This window comes from Schistocerca nitens, chromosome 7 (assembly GCF_023898315.1).
Source record: "Schistocerca nitens isolate TAMUIC-IGC-003100 chromosome 7, iqSchNite1.1, whole genome shotgun sequence".
Lineage (NCBI taxonomy): Eukaryota > Metazoa > Arthropoda > Insecta > Orthoptera > Acrididae > Schistocerca > Schistocerca nitens.
The window spans coordinates 218406970-218428337 of record NC_064620.1 but is presented as its reverse complement, the minus strand read 5'-3'; the positions used below and the strand labels follow the sequence as shown (position 1 = coordinate 218428337).

The window sequence follows — 21368 nt, the reverse complement described above, 5'->3', positions numbered from 1 at the left end:
ACAATATCGTTACATCAGACCGACATTAACAATCTCCTAAAACCTGAAATGTGCAACCTATTTCATTAAATCTTCACCTATTTTACACTGTTTGCTATTTTTTTCTTTATTTCTCTGAACTGTTTGATGTGAAAACAGCTGTAATTCCATCCATCTTACCACAATACATCAACTTTCACTTTTTAATAAATGCCTATCTCCATTACTATATTCATTAAATTTATATTTTGTCCCACTTGATATCTGAACCGATTCAATAAACTAGTGTACAACCATCTTTATTTTTGATAAAAAAAACTTAAGAATGTGCTGTTACAGGAAGTGTTGCAACAAGGATACAATTTTTTGATAAATTGCTTGGTACATCACAGAAAGAACTTGGGTCAATTAAATCAATATATTTTCATTAATTATCTGAGTATATCTACTCAATTTATGTGACACTGCAGATGTCCATGAGTCAACAGTTTCAAATATTTAAAAGTGTCATTTTCTTATTTCTATGAATATTGCACCATGGCAAGACAGCACAAAACACAGTAAATTTAAAAAAGGAAATGAGCAAACAGAGGAAATGTTTCTTTCCTAATCACTTCCTTTCACGAGTTCTAACATTAACACTGAAACATCTCCCAACCTTAAAACTGCTTTTTGAATGTTTTGCATTGTCTTATTGTCTCACTCCACACATCACATATCACATATCATTACAATCCAATCAAGTTGTCAGTGCTACGAAGGTGAAAGTGTTGGTGGTGGTACTCGCAGCAGCAGAAACAGCCTGGCACACCTAAAATTTCACAAAGATAGATCATGAGTTATATTTCATTTATAGTAAAACAAAATACTAAAACTAAACCAGTGTCCCCAATATTGAACAATTACTCCAATAAAACTTAACACACCCTTACAACAATGCCATCATAAAAAATTCAGTTGTGTAAACTTTGACACAGCACTTCTGAAGTAGTAAATAATTTTATTCAGAAACAAATGATGAAATTTAAAGTGCAGAAAGCGCATATTCTGTGAGACTTATAGTAAGAGCAGTATGATGAGTCTCAAATATATTAACTACTAATAACACAAACTATTTGGAAAGTGTGGTACAATTTATATGCCAGGACCATCAAAACCAAAACTATTGACATTATAGTAAAAAAAAAATCAATATATGGCATACTACTAAATTTACAAGAAGGTTTGATGGCTCTAAGCACTATGGGACTTATCTCAGGTCATCAGTCTCCTAGACTGCACACGAAGGTTCATTCAGATAGAACTTTTAGTAGCATCTCCCCCATCCCCTTCAATTCCTGCATGTACATAATTATGACCATTCTAATATTTCATGGTGGTCCTTGTTCTCATTTTAATAAGCACAATCTACAGCTTGAGTTTCAGATAAAACAGCCAATATAACTCCAATTATGAAGTACTACTACTGATTACATAATGCATACACTAAATTATGTTGACAACTCTACATAACTAAGCAGCACAGAGTAATAATAATGTGCTTAAACTGTCTCAAGCTTACAAAAACTGTCTCAAGCTTACAAAAACTGTTTGATGTATTTTCACTCTTACATGCTCCAACTTTGATGCAAAATTTTTATTTAATTCCCAAATAGGCAATTCAGACCACATGTCGGTTTATCTTGATATGCCGACCAGCACTACCGTAAATAATTTGGGGGTATGTAGAATGCCAATTTGTACATATGTGGTCCTGTAAAGTAGCAGTGCACAGTAATGCTGAGCATTATGGCTGATGGGACAAGTTGCCACTGTTTGGGGGTTTAGAATGAAAGACCCTTCGAAAGCAATAAAGCTACCCTGCTGGTATTATTTTAACACCTCACAAGGCTACACTTCAGTAACTTGCAATGGTATTCATTTCTACTCACAAGGTACTAGAAACTAAACTCTGTCCAAACAGACCAACTGACTGCCATTCGTCCTCTGCTGATAGCCTAAAAGGCCATATTTTCAATTAGTAAAACTCAAATTTCAAGCCAAACATGTTGCGTGGTAGCTCAGTGAAGTCATGTGAGATTACAAATTAAATAGTCAAGAGTCAATTCTCAGTTGGTCCAGGCATATTTTTGTTACTTATCAGTACTTTCACCTCTGGCAATGATTTGCGTATGCAAAATAACCGAGTTCCAATGTGGCCTAGAATCCATATTAAACTGTAGATTCCTCTGTAATGGGCTGGGTAAGTCACTTCCAGAGATCAGAGAAAGGTCAAAAGACATATAGGAGCAGACCTAGTAAAGCACTGAGATGGGAAAGCCAGTCTTTGGGTCCATGACAGTTTACTTACAAAATAAGCTACACTGAAACATACTTGATACTTATACAAACCTGAGATCTGTCAAGTGTTCAGTATCTCCTGCCACCTCCGCCATAACCACCAGAACCGTAACCACCTTTCCCACCTGCAATATGAAAGAATTACCTTTCAAATGGCCAATATGGTTTAACACAAAACGAAGGAAGAAAAAAATTGTTACATGGATGTTACAGGCATGCAGCCCACAGCAATTTACAGCGTAAAACTGACCACAAAAAACAATTGCAGCTTTTTCATGTTAAATTTTTGCAACAAATACATCAAATTCTGTACAGAATCCTTTAATTTTTTTTAAACGATAATCACTACCAGACAAACCCTGCAAAAGTTGTTCCTACATGTGAATCAGATAGTGATATATTTCTGATTTACTCCAAAATCCTAAAAGAATTCTTAAATTTGAACATGTTTTATCTAACAGTCAATGACAAAATAGTGATATATACAATGAGCCCAAAGGCATTCATACTTTAAACCCTTACAGCATTTAAATCCTTAAAAACATTAGTATTTGAACTGCTCATAAGCCGTCAGTATGACTAAGGACACACACTTCCACACAGCAACGGCAAGATTTTACTCGGCCGATCAGTGGACTATAGCAGCTTTGTAATCAGTTTTATGTTCCTTCTTTTCATCATTTAAAGATGGACGCGTACATATGAATGCATACACTTTTACAAAATGGGATATTGCCCAAAAATTCATAGCAGTTAAAAAATCAATCTTTACAGTGCCACGTTAACATGTGCTTGACACTTTAACAAATACTATAAACCATAGTGCATATGTTTTGTAGCAACTTAATACATAAACTGAAGCACTTTGAGACAACTCTTTCTTATAGTCTTTAAATCCAAAGTTTGTCACAAAGAGAAAATCATAATTTTAACATGTGACCAGTTCAAAGTTAACTATGCTAAGGTTTATAATGTATCACCACACTTTTACACTGAATACGGACTTACGAGATCGATCTGCTGAGTATGGGCCTGGTCGACCACCTCCACCGCCACCACTACCCCTCATTGGTCCACCGCCATAACCACCACCACCGCCGCCACCACCGCCACCACCTCCTCTCTGGTATCCACCACCAAAGTTATCATCATCCCAGCCCCCTCCACCTCCATAGTTCCCACCACCTCCTTGGCTGTCCCAACCACCCCTACCCTGGTTATCCCATGGGCCATCTGAAAAAATAAAGGTTCAAAGTAAACATTTAAAAATCAATATCTTAGTTTCTAAGAACAAAAATAACATCATCAAATTTGATTTTTATTTATTTTCAAAATGTCCACACTAGTAAAGCTTTAACTGACTGAAAGGATACTAATCAGTAGTTTTGAAGATTTAGGAAGTTCCCCAACCAACTACAAGACTGTGGCACATATTGGAACAAATGATACCTGCCATCTGGGCTCCAAGGACATTCTTGGATCATTCCAGTGACTTACAGAAGGCAGAGCCCAGCCTTCCGCATGTAGTTTCAACGAAGATCAAAATTTGCAGCATTGTCCCCAAAACTGATCATAGTCCTATGGGTACAAGTCCAGTGGAAGGCCTGAACCAGATACTTCGAAAGTTCAATGACAAGCTTCGCTCTGACTTCCTGGGCTTGTGCATAGGATTGACAACTATAGGGTTCCCCTGAATGGGTCAGGTGTGCATTACATATCACAGGCTGCGCACATAACAGTTTTTGAAATTAGGCAACTCTCCATCCAATCTAGAGAATAACTGTACCCAGATGTATCAGTGTAAGATTGAAAGAAATGCCTCCCAAGATTAGTGTATTAAAATTCTAATGGTAAACTGCCAATGAATTCACAACAAAGTGCCAGAGTTTGAAGTGCTTGTGAAAAGCAATGAAGCTCACATACTACTAGGTAGAGAAAGCTGGTTGAAAACTGAAATTGAGCAGCGAGATTTCTGCGGAAAATTTAAATGTATATCTACATGATAGGCTGATGGGAAACTGATGTGGAGTATTTGTCACAGTAGAAGAGAAATTCAAATCCACTGAGGTAGAAACCGAAGCTGTATGCGAGATTATTTGGATGAGACTCAGTACCGAGGTAGGCATGAAAGGATAATTGCATCCTTTTATTGGCCATTAGACTCATGTCCTGATGTAATCAAAAACATCAGAGAAAACCTTAGTTCACTTATACGTAAGTTCCCTAATCATACTTTAATTGTTGGAGACTAATCATCCAACAATTAATTGGGAAAATTACAGTTTTGTTAGTGGTTGGCATGATAAGCCATCCTGTGAAACTTAACTTCTCTGAAAACTACCTAGGGAATGAGACAAGCACTGACATTAGCCCAGTATTGGGGTCGATTTCCGAAAATGAATCCAGTAATGTATATTCCGCTACTCTTTTTTGTGTCAAATATTCATAATTTATCTCTAGTTACAAAACAAAAATACAATTAAACTGTTTCCTTGCAATGAAAGGAAAAATCAGCAGCATTTTAATAACTGACCCTTTACACATATACCCTACAGTGAACTCAGCCATTCCACGAGGGCCGGGCTAACAAAGTTAAATCATCAGTAGTCAGTTACAACTGAAAATTTTTTATTGTAAACAGTAGAGGAGCCACATACACTGCTCAGGATTCAAGAAATGCCCATTTGCAATATCTAATAAATGTTTGTGCTCATTGTTGCCATGTTTCTGTTAACTCACTGAGAATTTTTTTCTGGAGTAATGAAAATTTTTCTTTCTTTGGTAATGCTCTTAGATGATTTTAGATGCAAGATTTAGATAGTTAAAATATGCGGATCTTTCTTCAATTTCAGGACAAAAATAACAATACCTTGTTGCCACTGAGAGGCAAATTCTCCTTCCCACCAAATATGATTAAAAAGTCTGAGGATATATTGTATAATGTAGGCACGTAATATGTCTGAGCACTCGGTTGTGGATTCTGTAAGGTCCAAGGGCGGTATCTTGATACTCTTGAAAGCACTGTGAAACTCCCATTCACTAAAAGGGGCATTGTGTGATACAGCCACGTGCAAGGACAGATAGATAGGTGGCAGTCAGGTGTTCCCAGGTCACAAAATGAGGAGCATTAATTACTGCAAGCAGACACTTCAGCAAAGTGAACCTCAAAACAGTTGGTAAATACCACAAATCAGTGCATATGTTACCACTGACAAGGATGCCAAATGGTGAATGGGCACAAATGTGGCAGAGATCAGTCGACACTCGGGACGGTGGGGTACGAGATTGCAAAAATGATAAATATTACTCCCAACACTCCTTTTTCCTTTTCTTTATAAAAACTGCACTTTTGCCTGGAGTCTCTTGAATGCTATTAATTATCCATTGAAGGATGGCATTTGTGAGGTTCAAGGGCCCTGCAGCATTCCCTAATATCTGCGGCTACATCTTCAGATCATCATGGTAACGACAGTCATCAGAGGAGTAGGCTATCATTTTTTCTGCAGCATGAATAATAGTATCAATAGTATCTTGTACCACTGTCAATATCCGTCACACAACTGGCTACAAAAGCAGCGGTAGACGAGAAAGCCTGCCAGATAGCTTTCCAAAGTGATCAACGTGGAGCATATTGCAGATGTTTGAGTGGGGAGGGAGAGAATGACAGGAAAATGGTCGCAGTCACAAAGATCGCCACAGACATGCCACTGAACCAGAGATAAGATACATGGGCTGCAAACTGTGAGATCAACAGTTGATTATGTCCCGCAAGCTGCACTGAAATGAAATGTGTTGCAGCTCCAGGGTTGCATAAGCATACACCCAATTCTTAAAGGAGGTGTTCTAGTACCCGGCCTCCGAGACAAGTGTCGTCACCGCACAGACTTTGATTTCTGTGAAGATTGAAGTCCCAAGTAAGAGGAATGGGGATGGTAACTGTTCCATGAAGTAACAGCTCGTGGTAATGAAAAGGTCCGTCTGGAGATATATAAAAATTACAACTGTCGTCCAAACTGACAGGCACTAATGGCAATGGCTCTAGTTCAGTGGTAAGGTACTCCTGCTCACTGAAAATATCAGTTTACAAGGGTAAAAACCCCACTGGACACTCAACATTAATGCAACTGGTACAGTATGGTCTGTAGTTTCTTGAGCAGGTAGATGTGTTGCCCTAAACCGTGTTTCCTGTAGTGCTACGCCAATTACAGAATATGTAGTATGTGGACAGAACTCTTACAGCCTCAGAAAATATTTTACCTTTCTCCTTACCCTTCTTATCCTTGAGAGACTGATTTCTGTGAAGATTTCCCCACTATCTTCCGGGAGAGGCAAGGACCACACTTTTCATCTGCTCACAGACTGACTGCTGGTCATTGTCCTGAGTGTGGGGCACTTTGATAGGTGTCTTCGTCCCTGACAACACCAGAAGATGACTAGGCTTCTCTGGCAACACTGAGGGTGTGGGAACCACCAGTGCTACAGGAGTATAGGGTGTGGAATCTGACACTCTCTCCCCAACTGTGGGGGCAGGCCCTGGAATACGACCAGGCCAGGAGATGCCTTGCGAGACCTTGTCATTGACAGGTGGTAAAATGTTTTATACATCAATTTCAATTTGTAGACTTGGAGAAAGCTTTTGACAATGTTGACTGTAATACTCTCTTTCAAATTCTGAAGGTGTCAGGGGTAAAATATAGGGAGCAAAAGGCTATTTACAATTTGTACAGAAACCAGATGGCAGTTATAATGGACGAGGGGCATGAAAGGGAAGCAGTGGATGGGAAGGGAATGAGACAGGGCAAAGTAAAGAGGATATAAAATGTAGACTGGCAAAGAAAGCATTTCTGAAGAAGAGAAATTTGTTAACATCGAGTATAGATTTAAGCGTCAGGAAGTCATTTCTGAAAGTATTTGTATGAAGTGTGGCCATGTATGGAAATTTGGAAAAGAAGAGAATAGAAGCTTTCGAAATTTGGTGCTACAGAAGAATGCTGAAGATTAGATGGGTAAATCACGTAACTAATGAGGCTGTACTGAATAGAATTGGGGAGAAGAGGAGTTTGTGGCACAACTTGACTAGAAGAAGGGATCAGTTGGTAGGACATGTTCTGAGGCATCAAATGATCACCAATTTAATAATGGAGGGCAGCATGGAGGGTAAAAATCGTAGAGGGTAACCAAGAGATGAATACACTAAGCAGATTCAGAAGGATGTAGGTTGCAGTATGTACTGGGAGATGAAGCAGTTTGCACAGGATAGAGTAGCATGGAGAGCTGCATCAAACCAGTCTCAGGACTGAAACCACAACAACAAATTTCTCCTCTCTTAAACACTGAACATTGCAGTGAATGAGGAGGGTGCGGTTCGAGACAGGTGACACATTGAGGGGGTTGGTCACCAAGGGCTGCCCTCATGAGATGCCCATCTACATGCCCAACAGGTAGCCTCGTTAATGCTGCAGGACATGTATCTGAACCACTAGCACCTGAAACAGCTCATCGGTGGAGGAAAATAAGGCCTGAAATCACACCTATAAACCATGACCCTAACCTTCTCACACAAAATGTTGCCATCAAAGGTGAGGATAAAAGCTCCAGTGTCCATTTTTAGTATTATCTTTGGCTCCCTTGTGGATGTGGGGAACAAAACAGACACCACACTGCACTGGATTAGTTCATATATCAGTTTGCAGCATTTGGTCCTGGTGGAAGGTAACGCATTGAATTCTATGGAGCTTGTTATGAGGATAAATGGTGACTGGTACATTTATCATTAAACAGGCCTGAAGTGCAGGCGATTGGTTTGCATGATGATGTTTTGATCAGCAAAGATTCATTTGTCATCTTTTCTATTGCTGAAACCTCCCAAACCAATCTTCCATATCTTCAATGAAAAACAGTGGCTTTGGTAGCAAAAGATCTGCCATCAGTTTGGGAACGTACCAAGAACTCAGCAAATTGTTCACTTCCATTTCTCCTTATCTGGCTCTCATCTAGAGAAACTGAGAATGACGTAAATACCTTAGTATGGTAAACCTCTGCCTTAAAGTCACTGTTCCTGACAGCTGAGGTGTTTGTGTTGGCAGGGCTACCAATAAGTTTGATCCATGTCATTGCAGACCACCCATCCCAAAACCAATCACTGCAATCGGAGGCTCTCCCCATGGGTAACAACCTGCCAGAGCAAAGGCTACCTGCCTCAGTAGCTGTTGTCCCGAGTCCTCCCGGTAACCTGAAGTTTTAGAGGCATCAATGCCTTGGCCGACACAGGGAGGTTACAGGTCTGGCATCGGCAGTGAGATTCCTGTGTTGTCTGAGGGCTACCACCGAGAGGCTACATGACAACCCCACTGCTACTGACTCGCTACTGTGCTAGATTTCAGGGGCAGTGAAATATCTACTTGAATGGTAGATGCGAAAGATAACAGCACACAGTGCAGTTTTTTTTTTCCTGTGGCTTAGTGAAGGGTAAAAAACCTAAATTTAAATCAGCAGCAATGGGAGAGAAACTCAAGGAGGGTGGAAACTAAAAACAGAAGGAAATATTAGAGAATTGCTATTGAAGGGGGCTTGTTTTCCCCAGGAAGAGCTTCAAATGACCGATGTCATCTCACTGACACTGATAAACTTAAGGATGCAATCGGCTGAGGTGTGTCATCCGCTAAAAGGGAAGATATATCAGGCGACAGCTGTAAACGGGTGCATAGCAGATTAAAATAGGAGCACTGAAGTAAAAGGTGTCTCACCATCCTCAATTGATATCAGTGTGGACAAAGTGGGTGAGTATCACCACTTGAAAGATGCAGACAGTGCCCAATCCAGAGTATAGTTAAAATTCCTCCTCCCAACAAGGAGGCCAGGAGGAAGAGGTCCAAGCACAGGGAAGAGGTTTTATGTCCCGTAATTTATTGGGAAGGGCAGATCAATGTGTGTGCCATAAAAGAGCAACACAACATAAAACGCTCTGTAGATCAGCAAAGAGAACCATGCAAACAGTGGGCCAAGCACGGGAGACTGCAGCCTTTGCTGCTATATCAGCTGCCTCGTTTCTGTGGATAACAGCACACCCTGGGATCCAGAGGAATGCCATGGAGATGCCCCCAAGTGGAGCATGTGGAGGCAGTCCTGAATCCAGTGGACCAGAGGGTACACAGGATAAACAGCCTGGAAGTTGAAAAGAAAGCTGAGCAAATCCAAGCATATAATATACTGAATCCGTTTATGGTGACTGATGTATTGGACAGCCTGGAGAACAGCATAAAGCTCCGCAGTAAAAACCAAACACTGGCCGGGAAGCCAAAATCTAACAGGGGTGTCGCCAACAATATATGCACTCCCAACACCAACGGTAGTCTTTGAGCAGTCAGTATAAATAAATGTGGCATCCTCCATTTGTGTGCATAGAGCAGCAAATGCCCGACAAATTATAGGGAGGGGGGTTACTACCCTCGGGAAGCTGACAAAGGTCACAGAAGGCAGGTCCAGGGGTGAAGCCAAGGTGGTGTCTTACCACCATATAATATACTGAATCCGTTTATGGTGACGGATGTGTCACCTGTCTCGAACCGCACCCTCCTCATTCACTGCAATGTTCAGTGTTTAAGAGAGGAGAAAATTGTTGTTGTGGTTTCAGTCCTGAGACTGGTTTGATGCAGCTCTCCATGCTACTCTATCCTGTGCAAACTGCTTCATCTCCCAGTACATACTGCAACCTACATCCTTCTGAATCTGCTTAGTGTATTCATCTCTTTAAGAGAATGGAAGGGAAGGGAATGTAGCAGCTGACAGAAGCAGAGTCCCGGTGGTGGTGGCGGTGGTAGTAGTAGTAGTAGTAGTAGTAGTAGTAGTAGAGATGAAAGGTGGCCTGCATACCCTTTAGGGTGTCGAAAAAAAGGGGCATGGGTCAGATGAGCAGGCATGGAAGACGTGACTAGAGTAACGACTCACATGGACAGCTCGCCGATTGGACAGTGGAGGTTCAGCAGTCTCAGCGTAAAGGCTCTCCACGGGGCTGGTGTAAAAAGCTACAGACACTAAATGCAATCCACAGTGGTGGACAGAGTCTTGGTGCCGAAGAATAAACGGCCGGGCAGAAGAGTGAACTATACAAGCATAGTCCAATTTCGAGCACACTAAGGTGCGATATAGGCAGAGGAGGACCACTCTGTCTAATCCCCAGGAGTTACCACTCAGAACACTGAGGGTATCGAGGGATCGTAGACAGCAAGCTGAAAGATATGTAACGAGAAGACCAGCACAATTTCCTGTTCAACGTAAGTCCCAAGAATTTGGCGACGTCCGCAAATGGAAGGTCAACAGGGCCTAGATGTAGGGACAGCAGATAAAACTCTGGATGACGCCCAAAGTTTACACAACAGTCTTACTGGGTGAAAAATTGGAGCTGGTTTCGATGCTCCACAAGTGGAGGCAATCCAGACATCCTTGAAGATGTCATTCAAGAAGGTTGGTCCGTTGAGAGCTGTAGCAGACTGTAAAATCATCAACAAAGAGGGAACCCAAAACATTGGGAAGGAGGCAATCCATAATTGGATTTACGGCGATGGCAAACAGTACAACACTTAGCACGGGGCATCCTGTTTTCTTTGGAGAAAGTACGGGAGAGAGTAGTGTTCACCTGCACCTTAAATGTGCACTCTTAACATAAGTTCACGGATGAAAAGGGGTAGCCAACCTCGAAAGCCCCTAGAGAACAGTGTACGGAGGATGCCTGTCCTGTAAAAGGTATCGTATGCCCTCTACAGATCAAAAAAATACCTAGCGTTTGGCATTTCCTGAGAAAATTGTTCATGATATAAGGGGAAAGAGCAACAAGAAGGTCAACTGCAGAACGATGCTTTCGGAAACTGCTTTGGGCACGTGTTGAAAGGTTTTGGGTCTCCAGCCACCATCATATATACCAGCAATTTACGATATGCTCCAAAACTTTACTTACACTACTCTTGAGAGAGACTGAGCAACAGCTAGAGGGGAGATGTTCGTCCTTTCCAGGTTTCTGAACAGGAATGCAATAGATTCCCACCATCTTCTGGGAAAGGTACAGTTCCTGCCGCCAGTGACCAGCTGGTTGATCGGCTGCCAGCTGTGCATCTCAGTGACATGGATATGGCCAAGGGCAGCTACTGCTGAGTGGCGCTGTAGAAGAGACATGCTGTGGTGGAGAAGGAGAGGAACTTTGTTTCTCATGAGCCTTCTTGGAAGCAGGACATTGAGATTAGGGAGGAGTCAATGGTTGTGAGGTCTGGGTATGTAAAAAATCTTCACGAGTAGGTTCTTTCTTGGAAAGTCTGCGTGTCCGATTTTGGGGACCGTGATTTAGCAGGATCCGATGAAGGTTGAGCCTTAGAGTGAGCAGGTGATAGTGCAGAGGCTGAAGGGATGGTCTTTGGGCTGGCCTATCTGGCAACCGTGGCACTAAAGGTGAGATTGCAAGTCTGCGTGGCTACCTCCTCAGTAATTAAGAGAGGCGAGGACAGCGCTACATTTACCCACTGGGAGCACAATAGCACACGCGCAAATAACTTGCAAGCTGCGAAAGTTCACACCTTTTTCTTCACTCCAATTTCCTAATAATTTGTCCCTGTTTAAAAATAGGACAGACTCTAAAGGCTGTATTAGAACACTACTGGCTGGTATGATTAAAACTGCTGACACTGATAGCAACGCGTAGGGTTGGGAATACAAGGGTGAACAGAAATTCTCATATCCCGTTTTAATGTTCGATGGAAGTTGAACTCTGTCAAATGTCAAGAAGAGAGTACGGGTTGGTACAGATTCTTTTTCAACCCTATTCATGACTATGTATGGCCGTAAAGTCATGATTTTAAATGTCCTCACTGGATAATCCATCAAGTGATCTTGTATAAACCACTGCGTGATGAGTTTAAAGTATGGTGCACTTCCAGCCGGACAGGGAACGTGTGTAGAGGTGTAGGTTTAAAGCAATTTATGTGCCTGGAGGGCACTGACTGTTTTTAACAACAAGGTGCCATTTCATAACCGCGAACAAAGCTCTACAAGACCTGCAATAGCGTGAACACCTTTATGAATAACAAAAGGGTTGACTGTGGACAAGTCTTGACCTTTGTCAGACTGAGAAACAACTAGGAACTTTGGCACTGACTGAAGAATTAACCATGGCTGAGACTCCTCTAGTTGTCTTGTGGGAAGTAGAAGAAATCATTGTGAAATGATTACCAGCACCTCCGATGGCATTCTCCTTCCTAGGGGGGGCCCTCTCTGAGGGCACTCCCGCCTTAGGTGACTGTCCACACCTCAGGTCACACCTCCTGAGAAAGGGATAGAGGGACAAATCGGCATGTTCGCAAGGTACTAGCTCAGGTAATCACCCCTCGCTGAGCCTGGCCTTTACCAGGGGCTACGTAAGTGTTCTACTTGTCTATCCTGGGCAGGGATTTACGTGTTATCCCATCACCAGCTATGTGTGGGAACACGTGTGTTGGCCTCCAGACATGCACAGGAAAGAAAGACAAATGGAGGAACAAAGAAAAGGAGAGAAGAGAAGAATTCTCAATTACCACAGCAGATAAGAAGGTAAAGAGAAGAATCAAGGAAAAGATAAGAACAAAGGAAAGACAGACTTTCCATTAGAGATAAAAGAAAAGAAACCAGATCATACATTCACAAGCACCTGTCTCCACACTTAGGAGCAAAACATACTCCAAAAGAGAGGGAGAAGGGAAAGGGGAAAGGCAGGGGGTGGGGGGGGAACCATTGGGGACAGGGATGGATGTGGAAAGGGAAGGTATGCAGCCTGGAAAGAGCTGCACTAGCTCGGGGCCCCGTGCTCGACACACACATATCCGCAAAAGAGTTGTGGACTCCCTGGGAAGGCACAGTGGAGAGTTAATACCCAACAGTAAGGTGTCCTTCCCAAACAGCCCACACTTTCGTAAAATTTGGAAACTGGAGGTCAAACCCAAAGTGGGAACCACAATTTAAAAAGCCAAGAAAGGTTTGAAAGAAATTGTTAAAAAAGCAAAGAGAGCGAAAATCTTTGAATACAATCTGTTTCCAGATGAGGCTTTTGAATGACACCAAACTAAGTCAAATGAAAAAACAACCTATAACAGCCACATGAAAGTATTTTTCATTCTATTATAGCGCATTCGCACGTGGCATCATCATAAATACAAGATTACACAAGCGAGGTATGGGAATTTTATCTACCACTAAATATTACAGAGCATAGAACAAAACATTATTATATTACTGCACTTACCTCTCCAACTATCATCCATGCCTCTGCCACCATCAAATCCTCCTCCAAAACCAGGGCCATTGCCCCAGTCTCCTCTACCACCACGGGCACCCCAACTACTTCCACCACCCATTCCTCCTCCTCCTCGGGGTCCGTCCATTCCACGGCCCCCAGGTCCTCCACGGCTCAATCCTACATCACCCTTTGGCAATGCTTTTTTCACATCTATGTGTTTTCCATTAATCTGGTGATTTCTTGAAACTGAAAAGCCATAAGATTAACAGAAATTTAGAGTGACTATATTGTGTAAAATGTGCAGCATGTTATTTAATGGCAAATGGTCTGTTCCAAGAGGCAACATTTGGAGGACATAAGATGGAGGGGGGGAGAGGGGGGAGAGAGGGAGAGGGAGAGAGGGGGGGAGAGGGGGAGAGAGAGGGGGGGAGAGGGGCGAGATGGGGCAGAGGGGCGAGATGGGGCAGAGGGGGGAGAGGGGGGAGAGGGGGAGAGGGGGGAGAGGGGGGAGAGGGGGGAGAGGGGGGAGGGGGGGAGAGGGGGGAGAGGGGGGAGAGGGGGAGAGGGGGGAGAGGGGGGAGAGGGGGGAGAGGGGGGAGAGGGGGGAGAGGGGGGAGAGGGGGGAGAGGGGGGAGAGGGGGGAGAGGGGGGAGAGGGGGGAGAGGGGGGAGAGGGGGGAGAGGGGGGAGAGGGGGGAGAGGGGGGAGAGGGGGGAGAGGGGGGAGAGGGGGGAGAGGGGGGAGAGAGGGGAGAGAGGGGAGAGAGGGGAGAGGGGGGAGAGGGGGGAGAGGGGGGAGAGGGGGGAGAGGGGGGAGAGGGGGGAGAGGGGGGGAGAGGGGGAGGGGGAGAGGGGGAGAGGGGGGAGAGGGGGGAGAGAGGGGGGGGAGAGAGAGGGGGGGAGAGAGAGGGGGGGAGAGAGAGGGGGGGAGAGAGAGGGGGGGAGAGAGAGGGGGGGAGAGAGAGGGGGGGAGAGAGAGGGGGGGAGAGAGGGGGGGGAGAGAGAGGGGGGGAGAGAGGGGGGGGAGAGAGAGGGGGGGAGAGAGAGGGGGGGAGAGAGGGGGGGGGAGAGAGAGGGGGGGAGAGAGAGGGGGGGAGAGAGAGGGGGGGAGAGAGAGGGGGGGAGAGAGAGGGGGGGAGAGAGAGGGGGGGAGAGAGAGGGGGGGAGAGAGAGGGGGGGAGAGAGAGGGGGGGAGAGAGAGGGGGGGAGAGAGAGGGGGGGAGAGAGAGGGGGGGAGAGAGAGGGGGGGAGAGAGAGGGGGGGGGAGAGAGGGGGGGAGAGAGAGAGAGGGGGGGGGGCACTGGCTGTGAGTACACATACACAGACACTTTCCAAACATTGGTGAGCCGGTTTCCTCATGCTTAATAGAATTTGTAATCTACAATTTGATATTTCCAACACCATTATAATATCTCTCTCTCTCTCTCTCTCTCTCTCTCTCTCTCTCTCTCTCTCTCTCTCTCTCTGTGTGTGTGTGTGTGTGTGTGTGTGTGTGTGTAGAAGGGGGAGGGGAGGGGGGGAAGGGGCAGTGTACGCGCGCAGGATGGACATGTATTGGGAGAATACGGCATACAAAGAGCAAGCACGCTCTATTCTTTGATGGTGTAACATTATAATTGTATCTGTTGGTTTCTAATGGTCCAAAACATGGTTGACTCGCGAGAGTTGAACGCTTATGTGAAATTTGTGAAGTTTTTTTATTGTGGAGCTGAAAATAGAGTTGAACAAAAGTATCCTGAGAGCACAGAATCAGTCTATTTTGAAATTCCCTTAACCAGCTAGAGAGTCTTCGGAGAAGAGTTTGTGAAGATGATCATACAGCCGTCAGACACGAGAAAAAGATAGGCTGCACACAATATGTGAGTCAACTGCAAGAGACTGGAGAGTCTTGCACCCCAGTACCACACTGTCTCTTTTGTTGTCTGAAGACCATTAGAAATATCAAAATTTCTAAAAGTAATGGTCAAAAATTTCACCAAAATTCTTAAGGATGTTTTTCAAAATTACTAAAAAGTTAAGTTTTGTGTGTGTGTGTGTGTGTGTGTGTGTGTGTGTGTTTTTTGGGGGGGGGGGGGGAAGAAGGTGGTGGGAATAATAAAGACTACCTTGGGAAACACTTCTTTTGTATGAATAATCTGGAAGGACAGTAATGACTCTCAGTTTACTTAGTTGTCCTGATGACCAATAGATGTACGATTAGCTTTGTGGATTTTTTTTTGGTTTGGTTTTAGGGCGCAAAACTGCTATGGTCATTAGCGCCCAGCCTGTGACTTAGGAAATAGTAAAAAAAAACCGAAACTGAAAAGCAGCAGGAATGGGAACGAAGTCATAAAATTGGAGAAACTAAAAGCAGAAGGAAGGCTTAAAAATCCACTACAGAAAGGGGTTGGTTGTCCCCAAAAAAAGCTTCAAATGACTGACGTCATTTCACTAGCACTAATAAACTGGAGAACGCGGTCGGCTGAGCGCGTGTCATCTGCTAAAATCGACGATAGATCAGGCGATAGCTGTAGACGGGCGCGTAACGGATTAAAATAGGGGCATTCAATTAAAAGGTGTCTTACCGTCCTCAGCTGAGAGCAGTGGGGACAGAGTGGGGGAGGATCGCCGCTTAAAAGATGTCGATGGCTAAAAAGACAGTGCCCTATCCGGAGTCTAGTTAAAATTACCTCCTCCCGACGACGCGTTCGGGAGGAAGAAGTCCAAGCGCAAGGAAGAGCTTTCACTTCCCGCAATTTATTATTGGGAAGTGTTAACCAATGCGCATGCCATAAATGAGCAACTTTGCGACATAAACCGCTCCGTAGATCGGTGAAGGGAAGCGATTGAATAGCTGGCCGAGGAAGAGAGACTGCAGCCTTGGCCGCTATATCGGCCGCCTCATTCCCACAGATACCAGCGTGTCCCGGGAGCCAGAGGAACGCCACCGAGACGCCCCCCAGATGGAGCAAGCGCAGACAGTCCTGAATCCGGTGGACCAGAGGGTGCACAGGGTAAAGAGCTTGGAGACTGAGGAGAGAGCTGAGAGAATCTGAGCAGATAACGTACTGTATCCGCCGATGGCGGCGGATGTAGTGGATAGCATGGAGAACAGCGTAAAGCTCCGCAGTATACACCGAACACTGGTCGGGAAGCCGAAATTGATTTGGGGTGTTGCCAACAATATAGGCACTCCCTACACCTAACGATGTTTTCGAGCCGTCGGTTTTTTTTTTTTTTTTTTTTTTTTTTGTGGTTTTTCGGGCGCACAACTTCAATGGTCATTAGCGCCCTGACTACTCTAAGAATGCACCGCGAGGCACAAGTTGACAACAACAACTAAAAGGGAAAGCACAATAAAAGACAGACTGACAGGCATAGGATTAAAAAACATCATCAAATGTCCTTAGCGAGGTTTGTCAAATTGATAAAACAAAGAACACGAGCAGCTGCTCGTGGGTCATCCGCTAAAATGGCATCTAAAGTAGTAGGCAGGTTAAGATCGAGGCGCAGTGTTTTAAGATCGGGACAGGACATTAAAATGTGACTAACCGTCAGCAAGTGCCCACATGGGCAGAACGGCGCCGGCGCAGCCGTCAGCAGATGGCGATGGCTGAACCGGCAGTGTCCAATTCTTAACCTTGCTAAAACGACCTCCTCCCGCCGAGAAGGGCGTGAGGAGGACGTCCAAGCCACGGGAAGAGGTTTTAAGGCCCGAAGCTTGTTGTCGGTAAGTGCAGCCCAATCGGCATGCCACAGCGACACAACGCGCCGACAAATGACCCTGCTAAAATCGGACGAAGGGACACAACAAGAAGCTGTCCGAGGCTGGAGGACCGCAGCCTTGGCCGCGGCATCTGCAGCTTCGTTCCCAGGGATACCGACATGGCCAGGAACCCACATAAAGCTAACCGGCGTACCGACGTCCACCAGCTGCTGAAGAGAGCGTTGGATCCGGTGTACGAAAGGGTGAACCGGGTACGGATCACTAAGGCTCTGGATGGCGCTCAGGGAATCTGAGCAGATGACATAAGCAGAATGTCGGTGGCGGCAGATGTACAGAACAGCCTGGTAGAGGGCAAAGAGCTCAGCTGTGAAGACCGAACAATGGCCATGGAGCCGGTATTGGAAACTTTGTGCCCCGACAATAAAGGAACACCCGACCCCGTCATTGGTCTTAGAGCCATCTGTATAAATGAAAGTCATGTTGTTGAACTTCGAACGAAGTTCCAAAAAACGGGAGTGGTAGACCGAACCGGGGGTGACCTCTTTTGGGAGCGAGCTGAGGTCGAGGTGAACGCGGACCTGAGCCTGGAGCCAAGGTGGCGTGCGGCTCTCGCCCACTCGAAAGGTTGCAGGGAGTGAAAAATGAAGGTGTTGAAGGAGGCGACGAAAGCGAACTCCAGGGGGTAGCAAGGCAGAGACATACAACCCGTATTGAAAGTCAAGAGAGTCGTCAAAAAAGGAACGATAAGAAGGATGGTCGGGCATTGACAGTAGCCGACAGGCATACCGACAAAGCAGTATATCGCGCCGGTAGGTGAGTGGCAATTCGCCAGCGTCAGCATGAAGACTCTCTACGGGACTGGTATAAAATGCTCCGATCGCAAGTCGTAAACCCCGATGTTGTATGGAGTTGAGGCGGCGTAAGATGGATGGCCGTGCAGAGGAGTATATGAAGCTCCCATAATCCAGCTTGGAGCGGACGATCGACCGATATAGACGAAGTAGGACGGTTCGATCCGCTCCCCACGACATACCACTGAGAACACGGAGGACATTTAAAGAACGGGTACAACGGGCGGCCAAATATGACACATGTGGAGACCAGCTAAGTTTCCTGTCAAAGGTAAGGCCTAAAAATTTGATTGTCTCCACGAGTGGGAGAGCAACGGGACCGAGTCGTAAGGACGGTGGGAGAAACTCTTTGTAGCGCCAGAAGTTAATACAGACCGTCTTCTCGGCAGAAAAACGGAAGCCATTGGCGACACTCCAAGAGTAAAGACGGTCAAGAGAACGCTGAAGACAGCGCTCCAGGACACGTGGACACTGCGCGCTGCAATAGATGGTAAAATCGTCCACGAAAAGGGAGCCTGAGACATCAGCTGGGAGGCAATCCATTATTGGATTGATCGCGATGGCGAAGAGAGCGACGCTCAAAACTGAGCCCTGTGGCACCCCATTCTCCTGGCGAAAGGTGTCGGACAGGACAGAACCCACACGCACCCAAAACTGTCTATCCATTAAAAAGGAACGAATAAAAAAAGGGAGGCGACCGCGAAAGCCCCACGTATGCATGGTGCGGAGAATGCCCGCCCTCCAACAGGTGTCGTAAGCCTTCTCCAAATCAAAGAACACAGCCGCGGTCGGGCGCTTCCGCAAGAAGTTATTCATGATGAAGGTCGACAAGGTAACCAGATGGTCGACAGCAGAGCGGCGCCTTCGAAATCCACATTGTACATTGGTAAGTAGGCGTCGAGACTCGAGCAGCCAAACCAATCGAGAGTTAACCATTCGCTCCATCACTTTACAGACACAGCTGGTAAGCGAGATAGGGCGATAACTGGAAGGCAAGTGCTTGTCCTTCCCCGGCTTAGGAATCGGGACAACAATAGACTCGCGCCAGCATGCGGGAACATGTCCCTCAATCCAGATGCGATTGTAAGTACGAAGAAGAAAACCTTTACCCGCAGGAGAAAGGTTCTTCAGCATCTGGATATGAATAGAATCAGGCCCTGGAGCGGAGGACCGTGATCGGCCAAGTGCGTTTTCCAGTTCCCGCATGGTGAATGGGGCATTATAACCCTCACGATTCGAGGAGCGGAAGTTAGGTGGCCTCGCCTCCTCTGCCTGTTTGCGGGGGAGGAAGGCAGGGTGGTAATGAGCGGAGCTCGAAACCTCGGCGAAAAAGCGGCAGAAGGCATTGGAGACAGCCTCAGGGGCCACAAGGACTTCATTCGCGACCTTCAAGCCAGAAACTGGGGAGTGGACCTTAGTGCCAGATAGCCGGCGCAGGCTACCCCAGACAACAGAAGAAGGAGTAGAACTGTTGAAGAGCCGTCGGTGTAAATAAATGTGGCGTCCGTCATTTGTGCACATAGAGCAGAAAATGCACGACGATAAACAAGTGTAGGGGTACCATCCTTGGGAAATCGACAAAGGTCACGGAGCAGGCAGATCCGGGGATGGAGCCAAGGCGGTGCCGTACCCGAAGTTGTCAAAAAGGTTTTAGGAAAGCGGAAGGAAAGAGAATGGAGCAGTTGACGGAAGCGGACTCCCGGGGGTAGTAGGGAGGAGTAGCGGCCAGCATACCCTACATCAAATGAGGCGTCGAAAAAAAGGGCATGGGCTGGATTAGCAGGCATGGAAGACAGATGGCTAGCATAACGACTTAGAAGGACCGCTCGCCGATTGGACAACGGAGGTTCAGCAGTCTCAGCATAAAGGCTTTCCACAGGGCTAGTGTAAAAAGCTCCAGACACTAAACGTAATCCACGGTGGTGGATAGAGTCGAGACGCCGAAGAATAGACGGCCGAGCAGAGGAGTGGACTATGCTTCCATAATCCAATTTCGAGCGCACTAAGGCGCAATAGAGGCGGAGAAGGACCACTCGGTCCGCTCCCCAGGAGGTACCATTCAGGACACGGAGGGTGTTAAGCGATCGCAGACAGCGAGCCGAAAGATAGGAAACTTGGGAGAACCAGCACAGTTTTCTGCCAAACGTAAGACCCAAGAATTTAGCGACGTCTGAAAACGGAAGGTTGACAGGTCCTAGATGTAAGGAGGGCGGAAGAAACTCCTTACGTCGCCAAAAATTAACACAAACGGTCTTACTGGGAGAGAAACGGAAGCCTGTTTCGATGCTCCAAGAGTGGAGGCGATCGAGACATCCTTGAAGACGTTCAAGAAGGCTAGTCCGTTGAGAGCTGTAGTAGATCGCAAAATCATCCACAAAGAGGGAGCCCGAGACATCGGGAAGGAGACAATCCACAATTGGATTTATAGCGATGGCAAACAGTACAACACTCAGCATGGAGCCCTGGGGTACCCAGTTTTCTTGGGAGAAAGTGCGGGAGAGAGTAGTGTTCACCCGCACCCTAAATGTGCGCTCTGCCATAAATTCGCGAAGAAAAAGGGGCAGCCGGCCTCGAAAGCCCCAAGAGAACAGTGTGCGGAGGATGCCTGTCCTCCAACAGGTATCGTATGCTCGCTCCAGATCAAAAAATATTGCTACTGTTTGGCGTTTCCGGAGAAAATTGTTCATGATATAAGTGGAGAGAGCAACAAGATGGTCAACTGCAGAACGATGCTTTCGGAATCCGCATTGGGCAGGTGTTAAAAGACTGCGGGATTCCAGCCACCACGCTAAACGGTAATTCACCATACGCTCCAAAACCTTACAGACACTACTCGTGAGAGAAATGGGGCGATAGCTAGAGGGGAGATGTTTGTCCTTTCCAGGTTTCGGAACAGGAACGACGATAGCTTCCCGCCATCGTCTGGGAAAAGTACTGTCGGTCCACATTCGATTATAAAGGCGAAGGAGGTAACGCAGACTATGGGTTGATAAATGCAGCAACATTTGGACGTGGATACCATCTGGTCCTGGGGCGGAGGAGCGAGAAGAAGATAGTGCATGTTGGAGTTCCCACAAGGAGAAAACAGTATTGTAGCTTTCGCGATTTTGAGAGGAGAAAGCAAGAGGTCGCACTTCCGCTGCACGTTTCTTCGGGAGAAACGCTGGCGGGTAATTTGAAGAGCTCGAAATCTCGGCAAAGTGCTGACCCAACGAGTTAGAAATTGCGACGGGGTCCACT

At 45.8% G+C, this 21368-nt stretch overlaps 1 protein-coding gene across 2 annotated transcripts in view; it reads right to left on the bottom strand.

The window, feature by feature from the left end:
• Nucleotides 1-383: 383 nt before the first annotated feature.
• The window catches only part of LOC126194973 (heterogeneous nuclear ribonucleoprotein A1, A2/B1 homolog), a 64524-nt gene continuing 43539 nt past the window's right edge, over nt 384-21368 (bottom strand). The window contains exons 4-7 of one of the 2 annotated variants that reach the window (XM_049933372.1): nt 13580-13819; nt 3328-3552; nt 2371-2444; nt 384-790 (exon numbers count right to left, since the gene is read on the bottom strand). In XM_049933372.1, the coding sequence (XP_049789329.1) occupies nt 2389-2444; nt 3328-3552; nt 13580-13819 (521 nt within the window). In that variant the 3' untranslated portion in view covers nt 384-790; nt 2371-2388. The remainder of the gene's footprint in view (nt 791-2370; nt 2445-3327; nt 3553-13579; nt 13820-21368) is intronic. The other variant, XM_049933373.1, reaches the window with a different exon arrangement.